General features: G+C 40.1%; 1 protein-coding gene across 3 annotated transcripts in view; it reads left to right on the forward strand.

Annotated features, from left to right (window-relative positions):
* The window catches only part of GLI3 (GLI family zinc finger 3), a 217,461-nt gene that overhangs the window by 12,210 nt on the left and 189,286 nt on the right, over nt 1-15,965 (forward strand). For all 3 annotated transcript variants that reach the window (XM_085051565.1, XM_085051567.1, XM_085051566.1), the window contains exon 2: nt 2,538-2,700. In XM_085051565.1, the coding sequence (XP_084907691.1) occupies nt 2,577-2,700 (124 nt within the window). In that variant the 5' untranslated portion in view covers nt 2,538-2,576. The remainder of the gene's footprint in view (nt 1-2,537; nt 2,701-15,965) is intronic.

The following is a 15,965-nucleotide window of genomic DNA, read 5'->3' on the forward strand; positions in this document are numbered from 1 at the left end:
GGAAATAAGTGAGGGGTCCTTGCACATACCTGCATAGACATCTGCAGGAGGCAGTGGAACCACTTTAGATACTTGTCATCATTTTCGTTACCTCTAGCTAAATGTTTCATGCCACTCCACTGGCCTTTTAGAGGCAGACTATGTTGCTTCTTCCTTTCTAGTTGAATAAGGAGTATAATTGCTTCCTTTTGTGACTTTAAGTCAAAAGAAACACATTTGGGAACCAGGACCAAACAAAAAGGGGGATGAGTTTTGCAGCTTCCTCTTCCAATTTTTCAATGCCGTACTCTTTGATGCAAATGAAGATGCCGCCTCAATAGCAGTCTTGGCCCTTAGAAGGCAAAACAGAAGTAAAATAACCACAACTGAAGATGTATAACTTTAAGTTCCTTCAGAGATGCATAGAATGTTATTGAGAGAATGTTTTCTCAGACTAACTCAGAGGTGGTTAGAGGATAGGAGGGTACATTGAAGGGTTCGGTCATGCAGTGGCTTGAGGCTGGGTAAAGGCAGATTTTGGTGTTTATATGGCCAGGGCTGTATAGAGAAAACAAACCTGTTCCTCTCACTGTAGAGTGAACAGCTTGGCAGCAGTACCAGCCTCCCCTCCCCTCTGCTAATGCCAGGGACTGAAAAGCAAGATATTCGAGATAACTGACTGAACTGGGGATGCCCCTGCATGAGGTTTGCAAGTGGAAAGAGGGAGGAAGCATATGGGAAATTTGGAAAGGTGCTGTTTACAAAGCTCATGTGAGAACTCTCCTCAAGGAGATTTGTGCATTGCTGGGTAAAAATGAGGGCTGTTGCAAGTTGAGTATTGTTAGATCTCTCATACTCCCGATTTGAAGACAACTGACATTCCCCTTAGTGTTCTGGTAGGAAGTTGTTTCACAGATCACAATAAAAAATATTTATAGCACTTTCAGAGACAGATCTTGAGAGTAGTCTTAGAAGTACTCTGCTATGGCAGGCAGAGCTTTGTTATTCCTGTTTTTCGCAAGCAAGAAACTCAGGGGAGGAAAAATGCCTTGCCAAAGCTTAGACAGTAGGTCAGTGGCAGAGAGTCTCTGTATCTAGCCCAGTTCCTTGGCTGTGCTGCCTAGCTAAATAATGATTCATTTAGTGATTGGGCTCTACTTTGATCCCTACTGTATAACAATGAGGCTTTGGAGTGTTTTATTGTACTATTAAAAAGAACTCCTTCTAGGAAGGTGGGAAGGGGAAGGTTTACTAGACAGCTGTGTTTGTGATGAATTGGCTTTGTAGCCTTTTTCTTTTTTTGGTTTTTTTTTTGTTTTGTTTTTTGGGGTTTTTTTGACTGTCACAATTGGGGAAACAGGTTGCTAGTATAATTGCACTTTGTTATACTTTACTTTGTAGCTTTTTGAAGCCTTTTAAAATTTTTATTTAAATGGTGTCCTAGAAGAATGTGACTTCCTTCCATTTTAGACTCATTTCACTAATGAGCAGTGCTGCTCAGAGCAGAACACTTTATTATTTTTTTTTTTTGTTATTGTTACATATATTCATGTTCAAACTACCAAAAGACCGAGGTACTTGGTTCTAAGCATGGTGTGTGTTGAATATTGATGATTTGTGTAAAGCTTACTTGGACAGGCAGGTGCGCATCAAGTTAAACTGCAGATGAGTGCTTGGAAACTCTTGTGTCCTTCACAGCCTAAGATCCCTGCAGTCTTGGGGCCTGGCATGCCTGCACTGCTGCACAAGCAGGGATACCCTTTCAGAAATTTGTGGGCTACTCGGGTTTCCATCAGGAATGTAAAATAACTGAAATAAGAAAAAATGATTTGTGGGGTATAAAATGAATGTATCACTGGAGATGACACTGAGAACAGCCAGGAAAGGCAAAATAACCAGATACACACCTTTCTATTTCCAGCGTTTTCATGCAAAAGAAGGTGATCTCATTATCTGCCACCAGCAATAATATTTGTCTTTCCCTGTGGTTTTCGGGGTGTTTTGCCAATGCACTTTTGTTTGAGTTAGATTTCTGAACAAACAAAGTGAGAGATGTTTACATGAGTAACAAGGTGTAGAGATAGACAGGATAATTCCCACTGCAATGTGTTCCAACACCGTGAATTTAAATATTTGGCTTCTAGAATCAACATGAAGGTCTGTCTTGTTTTTGGGGTTGGTTTTTTTTTGGGGTTTTTTTTGGCTTTTTTTTTTTGCCTTGTTCCAAAGTGCTCTGGGCATAAGAGAAAAATACTGGCCTTTTTTTCCCCTAGATCCATTAAAACCCTGCAGAATTAAGAAAAATGGACTTACCCATCAAACAGCTTAGTGGTTCGTGATGCTGATTCTCTTTAAAGGCAAACATGCTTAGTTTTGCTGTTAGTGTTTCTTTAAATTCCTCAGGAATTCATGCATGCAAACATGATTTGATGAGCATGCAGAACTGAGAACTGCTAATTCAGTTGTGCTCCAGGCTCTTCTTCAGGTGAGAGGGCTGAGAAGATTTGGGCTAAGTTTTGAACAGTCTTTAAAGTTTATGACTCTCTTGTTTCATTCAGGTATTGGTGCAAGGAGAGCTGAAGTAATGAGAAGTCATCATGGAGGCGCAGTCCCATAGCTCTACCACGACTGAGAAGAAAAAAGTGGAGAATTCCATTGTGAAATGCTCCAGTAGAACAGATGTCAGTGAGAAAGCTGTTGCCTCCAGCACAACTTCCAATGGTGAGTAACAGCAGGGATTTACTAGCAGCCAAACCTACAGTAATTTTATGTTCTCTGCATTCCTTGTGAATTGAGCATTTGCACCTGGATCAGTGTTTGTGTTATGGAAAGGCTAAAGAAAACTAATGGAGGAGGGGTGGTGGTGGTGGAAAGTGGTAGGATACAATAAGGCCTGTTTTGGCATCAGGTATAGTCTCTTTCTTCCAGATGTTCTAATTTGAGATGTAAATGTGCTAAGTTATTTATTATAGGAAATTTCTGGTTTTGGCATTTTGGAAATTGTCTTGATTAGCCTGGCAGGGCTGCAAGTGCTTTGCATTTGGCCATTGCAATCTCTTACACTAGTTAGGTAATTAGTTATTATTATAGAGACAGAAGTAGGTCTGTCAGAATTAATGACAAAGGGGTTTTTCCCCCCTCTTCTTTTACAAATAAACTTCCTTGTCACAAATGGGGTTCCCACCTCCCCAGAACTCTTTAATGGCCAGGAACAAAACATCCAGCTAAGTGTGTATCCTCTGGTGGATTAATTTCAAAATTGTGAATGTACAGTTTGTGGATTTACAAAACTGGAGTAGTTTGCTTAATTCTCCCCAGAGATTATCTCAGTTGACAATTTTATGTATTTTCTGCCTCTCTGAAGAGTGTGAGCAATCCCAGCCCTAGACCTTTTTATTTTTTTGGTGTAAGAGAGCTGGGCATATTGGTTCCTACTAATGTAAAACTCCTATTGCATTAGGAAAGAAAATTGCTTGAAATGGTGTGGGCAGAGTTAAGATGTGTGGATTTTGGATAATTGCAGATTACTGTTGTTTTTTAGTCTAGTAATGGCTAAAAACAGAGGATGCCTTTCTGTATATTTTGTAGTGCTGGTATATTTCTGGCAAAACATTTTCTGTTCACCCTTTCTGCTCCCATCATGCTCACTCATCTGTGCTTTTGGTCCAGGTCAGGTTCTCACTTTAAAATCTTGAATAAAGGTTTCTGCTTTCTCAAAAAAACAGGTATCTCCCACTAGACTACAGCAGAAAATACATGAATCCTACAGCCATACCAGGGGGAAATCTCTGTGGGTCAGTAAAAATTAGATGGCACATGTCCCAGTATCCTTCTGTGTGACTGGACTTCACATTCAAAGCAAACTCAACACCTGCTGACCTACTAGATGGAATTGATCCCCACGAGAGTACAAAAACTCTTGAGCAGCGATGGAAAAAGTTGCGTCAGTTTTCTAAGGCATATGAAATTAGATCCTCAGCTGGTGTAAGTCAGCACAGATCCATTGCTGTCAATAGAATTACAGTGGTTCACACTAGTTGAAGAGTTCCCCGTTGTATTTTTTTTTAATTGATAATAGGATTTTCCACATTGGCCCAATTTTTCAAACAGATGCACAGTTTAACACATATGCATATTCTTTGATGTGTCAGGGGTTTGTACTCAAACTCAATATTGGCATTCATCTCTGTTTGGGCTAGCTTGAATGTTATTGGTAAACATTTAGATTTAGAGGGCTAAAATGAAAGCCTTCAAGATGTTTTTGCCTAATTCTGCCACTGATCTACCCTGTGGTCAAGTAAATTTCTTTCTTTAATGGTAGTATTAGTTCTTAACTACATGCTTCACCTATGTGTACTAATAGTCCATGGCAGGGACACCAATCTCCCAAGAGCTGGAAAGACTTGAAGTCTAATGAATGGCTACAAAGTTTTGTCACTGGAATTATCTCCTACTAATGAAAGGAGATGCTAATGTAGTACACATCCTGGGGCCCAAGGCTTCAGTTTTCTTAAGACAATGACAGTTAACTTTGTTTTCAGTGGGTAAGTGTTGACCTTGTTAGTCTTTGTATTTAAGGAAGTCACAAGGGTCTCCAAGGTTTGGGTTTCTAATCTACCTTCGTGCATAACAGAGCAAACGACTTTGCAGAGATGCAGACTTGGGCATCAAAGGGATAAAAAATTAGATTCCTTCTTTGATATGAAAAATTTCCTCTTAGTCTAGAGACTTTATGGAGCAGGTACCAAAACAAATACTAGTACTAAAACTTAAGGAACTTAAGTGTAAGTTTTACTGTTGCAGTATTTTAAAAGTTTTGCTTCTTGCAGATGTGATTGTCATGATAATGAATTTGGTTACAGGGACAATTTGCGTGAAAGCTGGAGCTTGCATCAAATTTGCATCTTTTGTTCTTTAATGCTGGAATGAGTATTACTACAGAAGCATCATCAGTTGCTATAAGACACCACTCCTACAAACATGCAGCTTTTGTCGATTCAGTACCTCTTTTTTTTGCAAAGCACTGTGGTAATGTTAAATGTTGTGATTTGCATTTGAATGAACTGTTAAACAAGGTAAGGTGCTCTTAAAAATAACAAAAGGACAGAATGATCCCAGCTATTCTTCTCAGAAGACTGATGTCATCGCAGAGCAATATCTGCCTATCATACCAATGTCACCTCATAATCATGTCTAATATCAGTGCTTCTGTGCTTCTGTCCTTCAGGACAACTCAAATATTAACGTTTGCAGAGTAACATACTTTTGTGACACTTGTCTGAGGTGTGATGTGGAAACTAGTATTTTCTCAGTAGTTCTGCTGTCTTCTGAAGGAATCAGAACTTGGATCATAAACAGATGGAAAGCTGCTAGTTACGGCTTTTATGCAAAGCTTATAGTAGTGAAGAAACAAAGAAAATGCCATTATTTCAACAGCTCCCAGAAATGAGTGACACACCCAAGGAGCAGGATCTACGTTAATATGGCTATTGAGTGGGGAAAACTTTTAAATCATATGGTGTGCAGACTGTATATTGAAGAGTCTGGTGTAAGCCTAGATGCAAGGGAAAGAAAATGGGAAAGGTGATCTGGAAGGGGAGCTCACGTTAACCTGAGCAACACAGGATAAGTTCTGAGGCTGAGACTAAGGGTGCCCTTTGGAAGGTACCAGCTGCACTGTGTCTCAAACACTGAGCAGGCTTGGGCCACAGTTTACATGTTAGCCACTTCTGAGGAGTTCCTGTTGTTACTTAATACCATAAAAATTTCTGCTGCATTCACCTGACTACAAACTCTGACTGTATTGCTGAGATACTTGCAATATGTTAGATATAGATCTACCAGCATTTCCATTATAAACCCCCAAATTTAGGGGTTTATAACTAAGCCATTAAAATTTGCTCTGGGATGAAACATGTACTGGAGCAAATTAAAACTTCTTTTAAAATACATGTGATCCAAAAAAACCCTTGTAATGACGAAGGAAAATCTTTGGTGCATTTTAATTCCCAGTGGGACCACTCTTGCTTTGTTTTGAATTCATTTTTGCAAGCTTTTGATTTTTTTCTTCTCTGTGTTTCATTTTGTGTGTCTTAACCAAACTGCATGCAGTTTACTAGGATACATTCCTTTGCAAATTGTTCCTTTTCATCCTTTGTTTGACTGCTATATTTACTGCTAGGCTAATATCCAGGGGCACAAAAACTACTTAAGAAAACTGCTAATGGAGATGTTAATTCACAAAAGGCTGTATGAATAAAAAGTTTGTGCTAGCGTGTAGAATAAGCTTAGTTTTGTGTATGGTGGGATTTGATAACCTCAGACTGATCTGCTTTGGCAAGGTAATAACGACAACAAATAGAAAGCATTTATGTCATGACTGTGCCACTCGTATTACATTGGAGTGGAGGCCAGTGCCCTGGACCACCTCACTAACACGGGGCTGTGTTGTCACATGCACATTCATGCCATTTTTCTGCAAAGCACTAAGACCCTGTTCTTTACCAGGTCAGAACACGGATTTAGATAGTTCTGAAGGTTGCTACATGCATACACAGGTTTCTATCACGTTGTGCAAAGAATGGCTTTCTTACAGGTGGTATCCATTGATAAACTCATTAACATTAGTTCTGTGCTCCCTCTGGAGAGCCTTTGTCTGGTGTTGCAGGTCACAAAACCTGCCTTGCTAGACCTCTGCTGGATAATACAGTACCTCCTGTAGTTTCAATTCCAGGATTAGAAAGAAATCATCAGGTGAATGCTGGAAATGTTGCAGGAGTGCGCACAGTGACCTGTCTTGCTCTATTTGATGAATGCCTTTGTGAAGGTTTGTTCTCAACTGCTCCTCCACACTGCTTCTCTGCCCCATGCCTCACGCCTGCTTCTCGGTCCCTGAGCCTCAGCCTGACGGACGAGCTGTCTGAGACCAGCAGCACTCCAGGTCCATACGTCAGGCGGAGTGCTGCAGTGCTGCAGCAGAAGCTGCTTGCTGCTGTGCCCTGCTGCAGCTGTGCTGCCTGCACTGGTGCAGTGCCTCCCGCACCCCAGCACCGGGAGTCACCAGCCTTCCCGAGCAGTGAAGTAAAGTCGTGAACTCCAGTCCGGTGAACTTAAGCAAATGCCTTGCCTTTGCCCTAATAATGTGGGTATTTGCATGCTTACAATTAGGCAGTGGCTTTAGTGCTTTCCCAGGCTGGTTGCTTTGCCTCTGTGTTCTGTTTTGTAGGTGAAGTGGATTTATTTTCAGGGTACTTCCTGACAGACATTGACCAAAAAAAACCATACTAACTTAACACAGACCTCAGCTCAATGCCATTTGTTTTTTTCACTTAATCTGTACCATCGATATAATTAATTTTTTTGCTTTAATTTCAAAAAAGTGGAGGGAATTTCTGTAAGGACTGAACTGATACTTGTACAAGGCAAGGCTGCACTTCACAGCGTTTCTTGGAGAACATTAGGAAATTGTGATGCTGTATTCAAAACTGATTTATATACTGTATGGCTCGTTAATTTTTTTGGTGACTAGAATGCTTTCCTCTTTTGGACATTTTGGCTCAAAACTGATGTTTTTATTGTTGCATTAAAACAATGCAGTTATTGTATAGGAATTCCTTCAGTGCCTGACAGGCAAGCACTTATTTTCAGTTTGATGTGTTTTGTCTAGTTTTTGACCCATGAGCTTGTTCCAGTGTAATCTGATATTTCTTATTAACCTATTACCCTGCCTTTAAAAAAAGGCTAATTATAAACATATGTAGGTTGTGGACTTGACTACCTTTATCAGAATCAGATAGTTATTGAGAACATACTTTAAAGTGATAGAAAGCAGAAATTATTATCTTAATGATGATGTAACTTAAAACCAAGCTTGATAGATGAATAAATGAGAGGAAGTTCATGCGTCCACTTTGATTGTTTCAGAAGAAGAGCCAGCTTCATCTAGGTCTCATTTTTTTTTTCTTCTTCCTAGTAGTTCTTTTAGGGTTGATTGAAGGAAGTATTCAGCAGTCTGCTACCCCATAAGAATCACATTTCCTGTTTAAACTTTCAGTTGGTTGCTTGTCCTGCTGTTTGCTTTCAAGCCTCACCATAAAATAGGTGTTAATCATAATACCCATTCTTGGCCCGCTCGTTGGACTGATGTGCTCAGGGTCCTGTTGAGAGGTCAGGGTTCAAAAGAGGTTGTTAGGTATCAAGAAACTTTGCCTGTATTATTTTAGTGACTTGTAAATTGAGTCCTGAATTGATTATATGAGACCTGATTCTACAAAGTGATCAGGAGGTGCCATTCTTTTCCCCTGAAATCAAAGGGGATGGAGGGGCCCTCTTCTCACTTTCAGGTCAAGGAGGAAACAACATCCTGTAGTGTTAGGCGCTGGAAATGATGACTTCAGTGAACATGTTTTTCTGGCAATTTTGTTTTTCAGCAAGACAAATTCTGCTAATAATCGCTATCTACAAGTGGTATATAGGAGCATGAAAGTTAAGGGTAGAATGGCCACGTGCGGTAGCCCAGAAAAGTAAGGGCAAAGACCTGAGCTTGGAAGATTTTTTGTACTGTTCTGTTCTAATATTTGTGGCCAGGTTGTAAGAGGACGAACTTAAAAGAAGGTACTTTCCCTAGGGGAGAGTAGGCTCCCCTGATGCTTGGAAGTATTGGAAGTGAAAGTATTGGAGATTATAATTAAGTGGGGACTGCATGTCTTGGTGTATTATAATCTGATGTGAGTAGCTGATTAAATACATGTTGTTTTGGAGTAATGCACCCGTGGTCCTTTATGCTTACTAATAAAATTTCTGTCATCAAGTTATGGCTTATTGTGGACTGTAATAACTCATTCTGCCTGATACTATTTTCTAGTGTTGTTCCTCAGTGAGCCAGCCCTACCCTTACCCTGCTCTAAACCCAGTGATCTGCAAGTGCAATACAGTATTGCTTCATTAATTCTGCTGAGATTTCCCTGGTTTTTTCCCCCCTTCTCTCCCCTCCCTGCAGTGGTTAATAGCATAAGGGATATTAAATGTCAATCCTCCTGTATCCCTTTGCAAGTTCCAGAAAGAGATGATTGAGTGGCTTATCCCTGCAATCACTGTAATCAGTAAGTAATGACTTAACATCCTGCTGGATAACACGAGGTGGAATCAGGAGAAAACATTAGTTAGCAGCAGAAGCTTGCCACCTGGACAAGGTGGAGGTTAAATTTAGGAAATTATACACTGGGGAGTTTAGTTTTTTTTTCTGAAAAACAAAAAAAAAAAGTCTCAACCCTAAAACACCCAAGCAACCATATTAAAATTGTATCTGGATTTTGATGTAGAAGTGATAATAATTAAAGTGTTTAAAATGTGTCTCTGCAGTATGATGACAGTACCATGCTCTGTATCTTGTGCTTTGCAGGAGTCTGGTGTCAGTCAGAACTTAAAACATTGAGCCATTACAGCCCACAGTACTGGTGAGGGGGAAGCAACCAAGAGGTTTGATTTTCAGAAGGAAAAAGGCTGCTGACAGCTGAAGTTTCAGTGACATTGTTAGCCTTCCAGAAAAGGGCTCACTCACTGCCATTAAGTGCTGGTCTCAGGGGCAGATTCCCTAAAAGAGAAAGGGCCTCCTAATGACCTTGCACTGCTGTGCCAGCCTGTGCCACTGAAGTGGGGAGGCTGTATGGCAGCAGCACTGCTGCTCCAAGGGATGGCATTTTCCTCCCAGCTGCTGGAAATGGGTGTCAACAAACAAACGGATACTAGGCTGCTTATGAGGATTTGAAGGGCATTTAAAAATTAAGGCAGAAAACTTTTGGATCCTGGTTCCCAAAAAAGAGAATCTGCAAGTGAAGGAGCTATGCGGAGCGGATCATCTTCTTAAAGTAAATAAAAAAGAATTTTAAAAAATCCTTCTAATTGATTTAAAGCTAGGCAACCCCTCTGGCAGGCACAGTATTTGGCTTTACGATCTGAACTGTGTAAATTAAGGCAGTTGAAGTAATTAAATTACTTAACAGGTTTGCAAATGGCATTCAACTTTTCTCTTCTAGGTGTTTTCTTTTTCATATCTGTCTCCCGTTAAAAGGAAATAGTCAGGCATCAGTGTTGCATTAGATTATATCCCTGCTCTGTATGTTTCTGTTTACTTCCCCCCACCTTTCTTTTTTTTCTTCTTTTGCAGAGGAATCAAAACTTTGGCTTCTGCTTACATAGAAATTATTACTAAATACATTTGCCAAGAAGTGGGAGAAGTGAGCTAAGGGTGTAGACTGTGATTATGTAAAGAAGGTGCCATGTTAAAACTACATTGTTTGTATTCTTTCCAAGCCCTATCTCATTATTTTGGGGTGAGAGTGGAAGGGGAGGGAGTGCATTATTTTGCCATCCCAACTAAAAGGGAATGAGATAGATTTTTAGTGCTGTGTTATTATCTTATTTCCCACTAAAAGTGTTTGCCTTTGGTGTATACTGCAAATGGTCACAATTTAATTTGCAGATTCTATTTTTGTTCACAAGGCTGGAAATTCAGAAAAAAGATTTGCTTGTAAATGTGATCTGGACCTATTGATGAATGCGTGCTTCAAGTGTGCAGAGGCACTTGAAAAAAGAGAAATACACAGGAAATACTGGGTTTTGTGCAGATGATTTTAAAATTTGGCTTATAAGGCATTAAGTGTCAGATTATCAAAAAACAGGTCCTCATTTTGTGCCTGCAGTCAGCTGGAGTCTTGCTATACAGGAGCACATTCTTTGCACATGCCAGCCTTTTAAAATATGCTGTTTTCCATTCATTTAGTACGACTTTTCATGCATGTTCCACATGCAGCCAAGTGGAAACTTAAGTCCTGCACATGCAATAGCTTGAAAATGCACACAGATGTCTCAAACTAAGGGCATTTTTTTGTTCTGTTAAATAGAACAGGTTTATACTGATGCAGTTTTTCCTAAGATGGGATGATAAATTGCTTAAACTGAAATTAGTATTGAAGACCATGTGCTCTCTCTCTGCCCCTGTCGTGTGCTTGGTTTTCTCATCTTTTCCAGTGTAGGGGTTCATACATAACAACAGAGGGTTTTATGTGTGGAAAAGTTCCTTCTGGGCCTGACCAGAAGTGTTTTCCCCTCCTCCTGGTCTCTCACTTTTCTCTCCTTCTTTCTCTCCTTTTTCTTCTCTCTCCATTTTCTTCTCTCTCTTTTCTTTCCTTTCTTTTTGTCCCTTTTCTTTTAGTTTTCAGAAAGTTGAGTTCTATCCCAATTATTAAATCTTTGGAGACCATTCCCACATGGTTCTGTAAATGGTAGCTTCATCCTGAGTTCTTTCATCTCTTTTCCTGCTCTCCTGGCTTGACAGTTGAAAAGGTCTGACTGTGCCACACAATGGTTTGATTGGTTTCTCTAGGGGAGGCTTTACCCTGCCTCATCATTCGCCAGGCAGGTGGACCAGAAAGTCTCTTGATTCTTTTGTTGCCTCTCAAAGTCCGAGGTCTTTGACTGAATAAATCCTCCGTCATGGGATAATTTGCTAAAAGGAGACTGAAAGATGTGAGAGAAAAGCCTCACTACTTGGGTGCTGAATTAATGAAATAACTGGGCCATGGAGTTTGCAATTGAAAAATCACCAGGAATGCAATGGGTGGAGACAGGCTTCAGAATGCAAGCCCGTTACTTCCCTGTAATAAACTATGAGAGCTTTAAATGATATTACTAAATACGCCGGCTCGCCTGGCCGCCTCCGGTTATTTGCATTTGCAGCCCCGTTCGTTCGGCGGGGGAAGCCCGAGCAGAATAAAAGCCGTTTTGGTACAGCGCCTAGTTAGTCATTAGATTATTACGAGGGGCTGGAAAGAATTCCATATGACAGAACTAGGGTTGAGTTAACACAGGACGAAAAGTAATTTACAGATAGGCTGTCCTCAGCCATCTTCGTAGCCCCTGATAAGGTTTCATTTCAGAATGGATAGGCGACATTTCCACTTACGGGCCCATTCTGCGACACCTGTGATAACAGCTTCTGGATCCTAATTGAAATTGGTTTCAAAATGGATTTTCACTTTTCTCTGTCTGTGGAAAATATTGAATGGACTCAGAGCTGCCACAGAGAATCCCAGACCTTGGAAAATGGAGCAAGAAGCCAGGATCATCTTTCATAACTGTGTCGATGATATGACAGTTTTGTTATCTGTCTTATTAATGAAATCATTGATCACCTGATGAGGGAGATAATAAACTACATTTTTGCTGAAGTTCAGGAAGCTCAATTAGATTTTTATAAATACAGATGGGGGAAAACCAAACCAAAACAATGAAGTAAATGTTTTCAGGTCTTTTTTCAACTTTGCTTTTCTTGAAGATTTTTTACATGGAAGAAATCTCTGAGACTGTAAAATGTTGGCTGCATCTTGAGGTTATTGAAAGTAAAACAAATCTGATGCTCATGTGAAGACTTACTTTTTTGTTGTTGTTGTTGTTTTTAACAAACTGCCCTAAGTAAATAACACTTAAGTCCTAGTAAGTGCCATGGAAACTCAGATGAAAGGAGAAACAATGGAGCTCAATTTTAGCTGAAGTGGGATTAGTGATCCAAACTCTCTGAATGCCCTGATGTGGACAAAGGCTGATGCTAAATTTATTGAATGCTTTCCGTGATGCTGGTTCTCCTGAAAACTATTTCTTCTCTGAAAATGGATGTCAGCCTTTAGTTCTTAAAGCCGCTCAGACATTCTGGAAAAATAAGGCTGTTTTTTCCTTTTTTCCCCTTTCCTTTTTTTTTTTTCCTTTTCCTTTTTTTAATTCATGGACTTGAGGAGATTTTTAAATGCAAGCAAATGTCATAAACTGCCTGCTCAGTATAAAATGTATGTGTAGGCTTCAAAAATAAAATCTGAAAGGATTTTCTGATGTGTTGTTTCTCTGACTGTTTTCTAATTTTTGTGGAAAGAGATAAATCTGTTGTTTGTGCTTGGTTGCTCTGGAATGTACGCTGTATTCTTGAGGAAGGTGGGAAGGGATAGTTTTTCTGAAGCGGGATGCCAGTGATTTCTCATATTTCACTGTGAATTGTATCCTAGGTGTTTCTTCAGTGTATCCACTGGTGGGGGTCAATCTATCCCCCTTTTTAGGTTTGAAAGGGGAGCTCTGATCAAAGGCTTGAATGATGTCACTGATCTCTAGTGATTGATTAGGAACAGAAGTTCTGGAGCATTTTGCATGTCTGCCTTTACCTTATCGCTTCAAATCCATTAGTGCCTACCCATTAGGGTAGTTTTCAGTCAGGGGAAAAATAACTCATGCACATATATATGTATACACACACGAATATGTTCCACAGGTAAAGTGTACAGGCTCCGTGGTCTAAGATATAAATACATTTTCCTTTAATGTAAAAAGAAACAGTTTTTACTGGTCTGTGTTGACACAGGGACTATTTATTAATTGTTAAGCTCCTGGGTAATTCTTCTCTGTTCTTCTGCAGCTTCTCTAACAGATCTAAATCCATATAGGGCTCTCTCACATTGGATTTTTGGCTGCTTTACCTTCATTTGATGTAGTTTACCCTGAGAGGAATCATACCCCTAATTGTTACTTCTTTTCCATGCCTGGGGTTCACGTTATGATCCACTGTACATGTCAGTGGCTTAGAGATTTTTTTTAATTAGAGATTTAAAAATAAATATTTTAAATCTTCAGGTTTTTTTTCAGAAGGTTGGAGCCAGCCAAAATGTATGCTAAGCTGCTAAGAGAAAAGGTCTTTGATTTGTAAAACAGTAGCAGTGCTCTGACTCAGTGGTGTGGGAGGTTGGACAATGGGGTTTACTCCTCTACAGAAGAGTGGTGTGCATGAGCAAGCAGTACAGGACTTGAATCTGACTTCACTGTGATACAGACGAGGAGGATGGGTGGCACGAAGCTGGAGTCCATTCCTAAATATCCTGCTTCTAATGGTATATTGTGATTTGAATGAGGAGCTTAAAAACTCCACACAGACTTTAAGAAGCTGGAGTTAATTAATTATTCTGTTAAATGCAAGTTTTCAGTATGTAGGGTTATTCAAAAATGTCAGTGCTATTTCTGTGTATCTCTTTTCCCCTTTCTTTTTAGTAGGTTGGTGCTCTCTCTCTCTCTCTCTCTCTCAAATCTCCTTCGCTCTCTCTTTTGCTGTTGTGCATTTCACACCAGGAGATGACAAGTCTTGTGATTGCAGCAGAGGCAATTGAAAGAAAATAAAAAGAGAGTTCTCTTTCTCTGGTGCTGGCCCATGAACATACCATAAAAATTGGATTAGACACACCTAGACTTGGGATTGATTGCATCTTGAATGGGAAATTAGAACATCTGAAAAATTCCTTTTTGGATGGAACAGAAGCACAAGAAGGAAAAGTTGGATGGAAACCAGAGAAGAACTGTAAATCACTATTGAAGTTACTTCCTATGGTTTACCATTGGCTGTCAAAGGAAATTGCCTCAGGCTTGTTTATAGCTAATTCCCTCTATAGAAAACTTCAATTTGTGGACTGGCCTCTGAACGGGATTGATAACTCTGTTTATAGACCAGGATGGGTATCTAAAGATAACAGATAATGCAAATGAGCCTTTTTTTGATAAGCCAGAGAAGCAATTATGGATACAACTTGGCTGATGGATTTCAGAGTGCTTTTTCACAGATTATAGATTTTATTTCTTCTTTTGCATTGTAGTTTTCTTAGCAGTGTTAAAAAAACAAAATCAAAGTAATTCGAATAGCGCTAAAAAGATGGAGTGGCTGATATAACCAGCTTTCCTACCACTTGTAAACATAGTGAATCAGATTAAAAAAATAAACAGGCAGTCCTCAGCCTTCTCTGGGAGAAATATGATTTGATAAAAATGTGTGTTTAATATTCAATTTACGGTTTCATCTGAAGTGTGTAAACCTAGATGTCCCGTGGGAGTTTACAGCCCGTTCCAACTTTAACTCAGATAAAATGCTCCTCATAAACTGTCTTCCTGCTTTTATTTTTGAATTTGTATTTCTGCTGGAGGGGAGGAGGGTGGAGGCTAGACCCTGACAGTTGCTGGAGGCTCCCTGGGGTGCTCAGCATCTGTGATGAGCCCTTAAGCCTGGGCTGGTTTCAGTGCTGACTGCACGGCATAGTGATGCAGAGTGGGCTCATTTAGGAGATGGCTGCACTGCATGTTGTGGTTCTCTCTGAACTCTATGGATTTTCCCATTGGAAGTGTCTGGGAATCCTCAGCCAGGATGTCTCTGTGGCTGGGGATTGCATCTGCTGGAGGTCAGAGGGAGGTTTGGTATTCCCTCCCCAGCTCAGGTGTTTTGCTTAACTTGCTGGTAGTTCAGGCTTCTCTGAGTTACAGGTGGTGTCCCCGGTGAGGAGCCTGTGCTTTCCTTACCCTTCAGGGTTCATGGGGCTGCTTCCAGCTGCCTGCACCCTGCAGCTTAGGGAAATCTAGCCCTTTCTGGGATCAGGGCTCAAAACGGGGAGTATGACTTGCAGGATACACAGTGAGATGCAGGGATGAGACAAAATTAACCCCATAAAAGGTGTCTGTAAAGTGTGTTTGCAGTTGTAATTTCATATTGTTCTTTATTGGTAAGATTGAGCTTTATTTCATTTCAGGCCAAAGTCCACAATTCAATGAAATACAGAAGAGACTTTTAGCAACTTTAACTAGTCCAGGCTTTTAATATTCAGTCTTAGGTGTCTCATTCCAGTCCTTACTCTAGCCATTGTCTTTCAGTTGGTTCCCTTCATAAGATGTCTGGTCTCCCTACACCCTTGATCACTGAATTGTCACATCTCTGAAATCTGAGATAACTTCTCATGGAGCTATCTCAGGACCTTATCCGGAAATACAGTTTCTTTTACAAGTGTTCTATTTGAACGGCCTTCTGTATGATCAGAAAGAAGAGAAAAAATAGCCATGTCTTAGTTCCCATGCAGTTGTAATAGAATAACTCCTTGTAGTTTGAGCTACTCCAGGTTTCAGAGATTTGATAAGATATA

Source organism: Lichenostomus cassidix, chromosome 2 (genome assembly GCF_008360975.1).
Source record: "Lichenostomus cassidix isolate B80296 chromosome 2, HeHo_3.0, whole genome shotgun sequence".
Classification (NCBI taxonomy): domain Eukaryota; kingdom Metazoa; phylum Chordata; class Aves; order Passeriformes; family Meliphagidae; genus Lichenostomus; species Lichenostomus cassidix.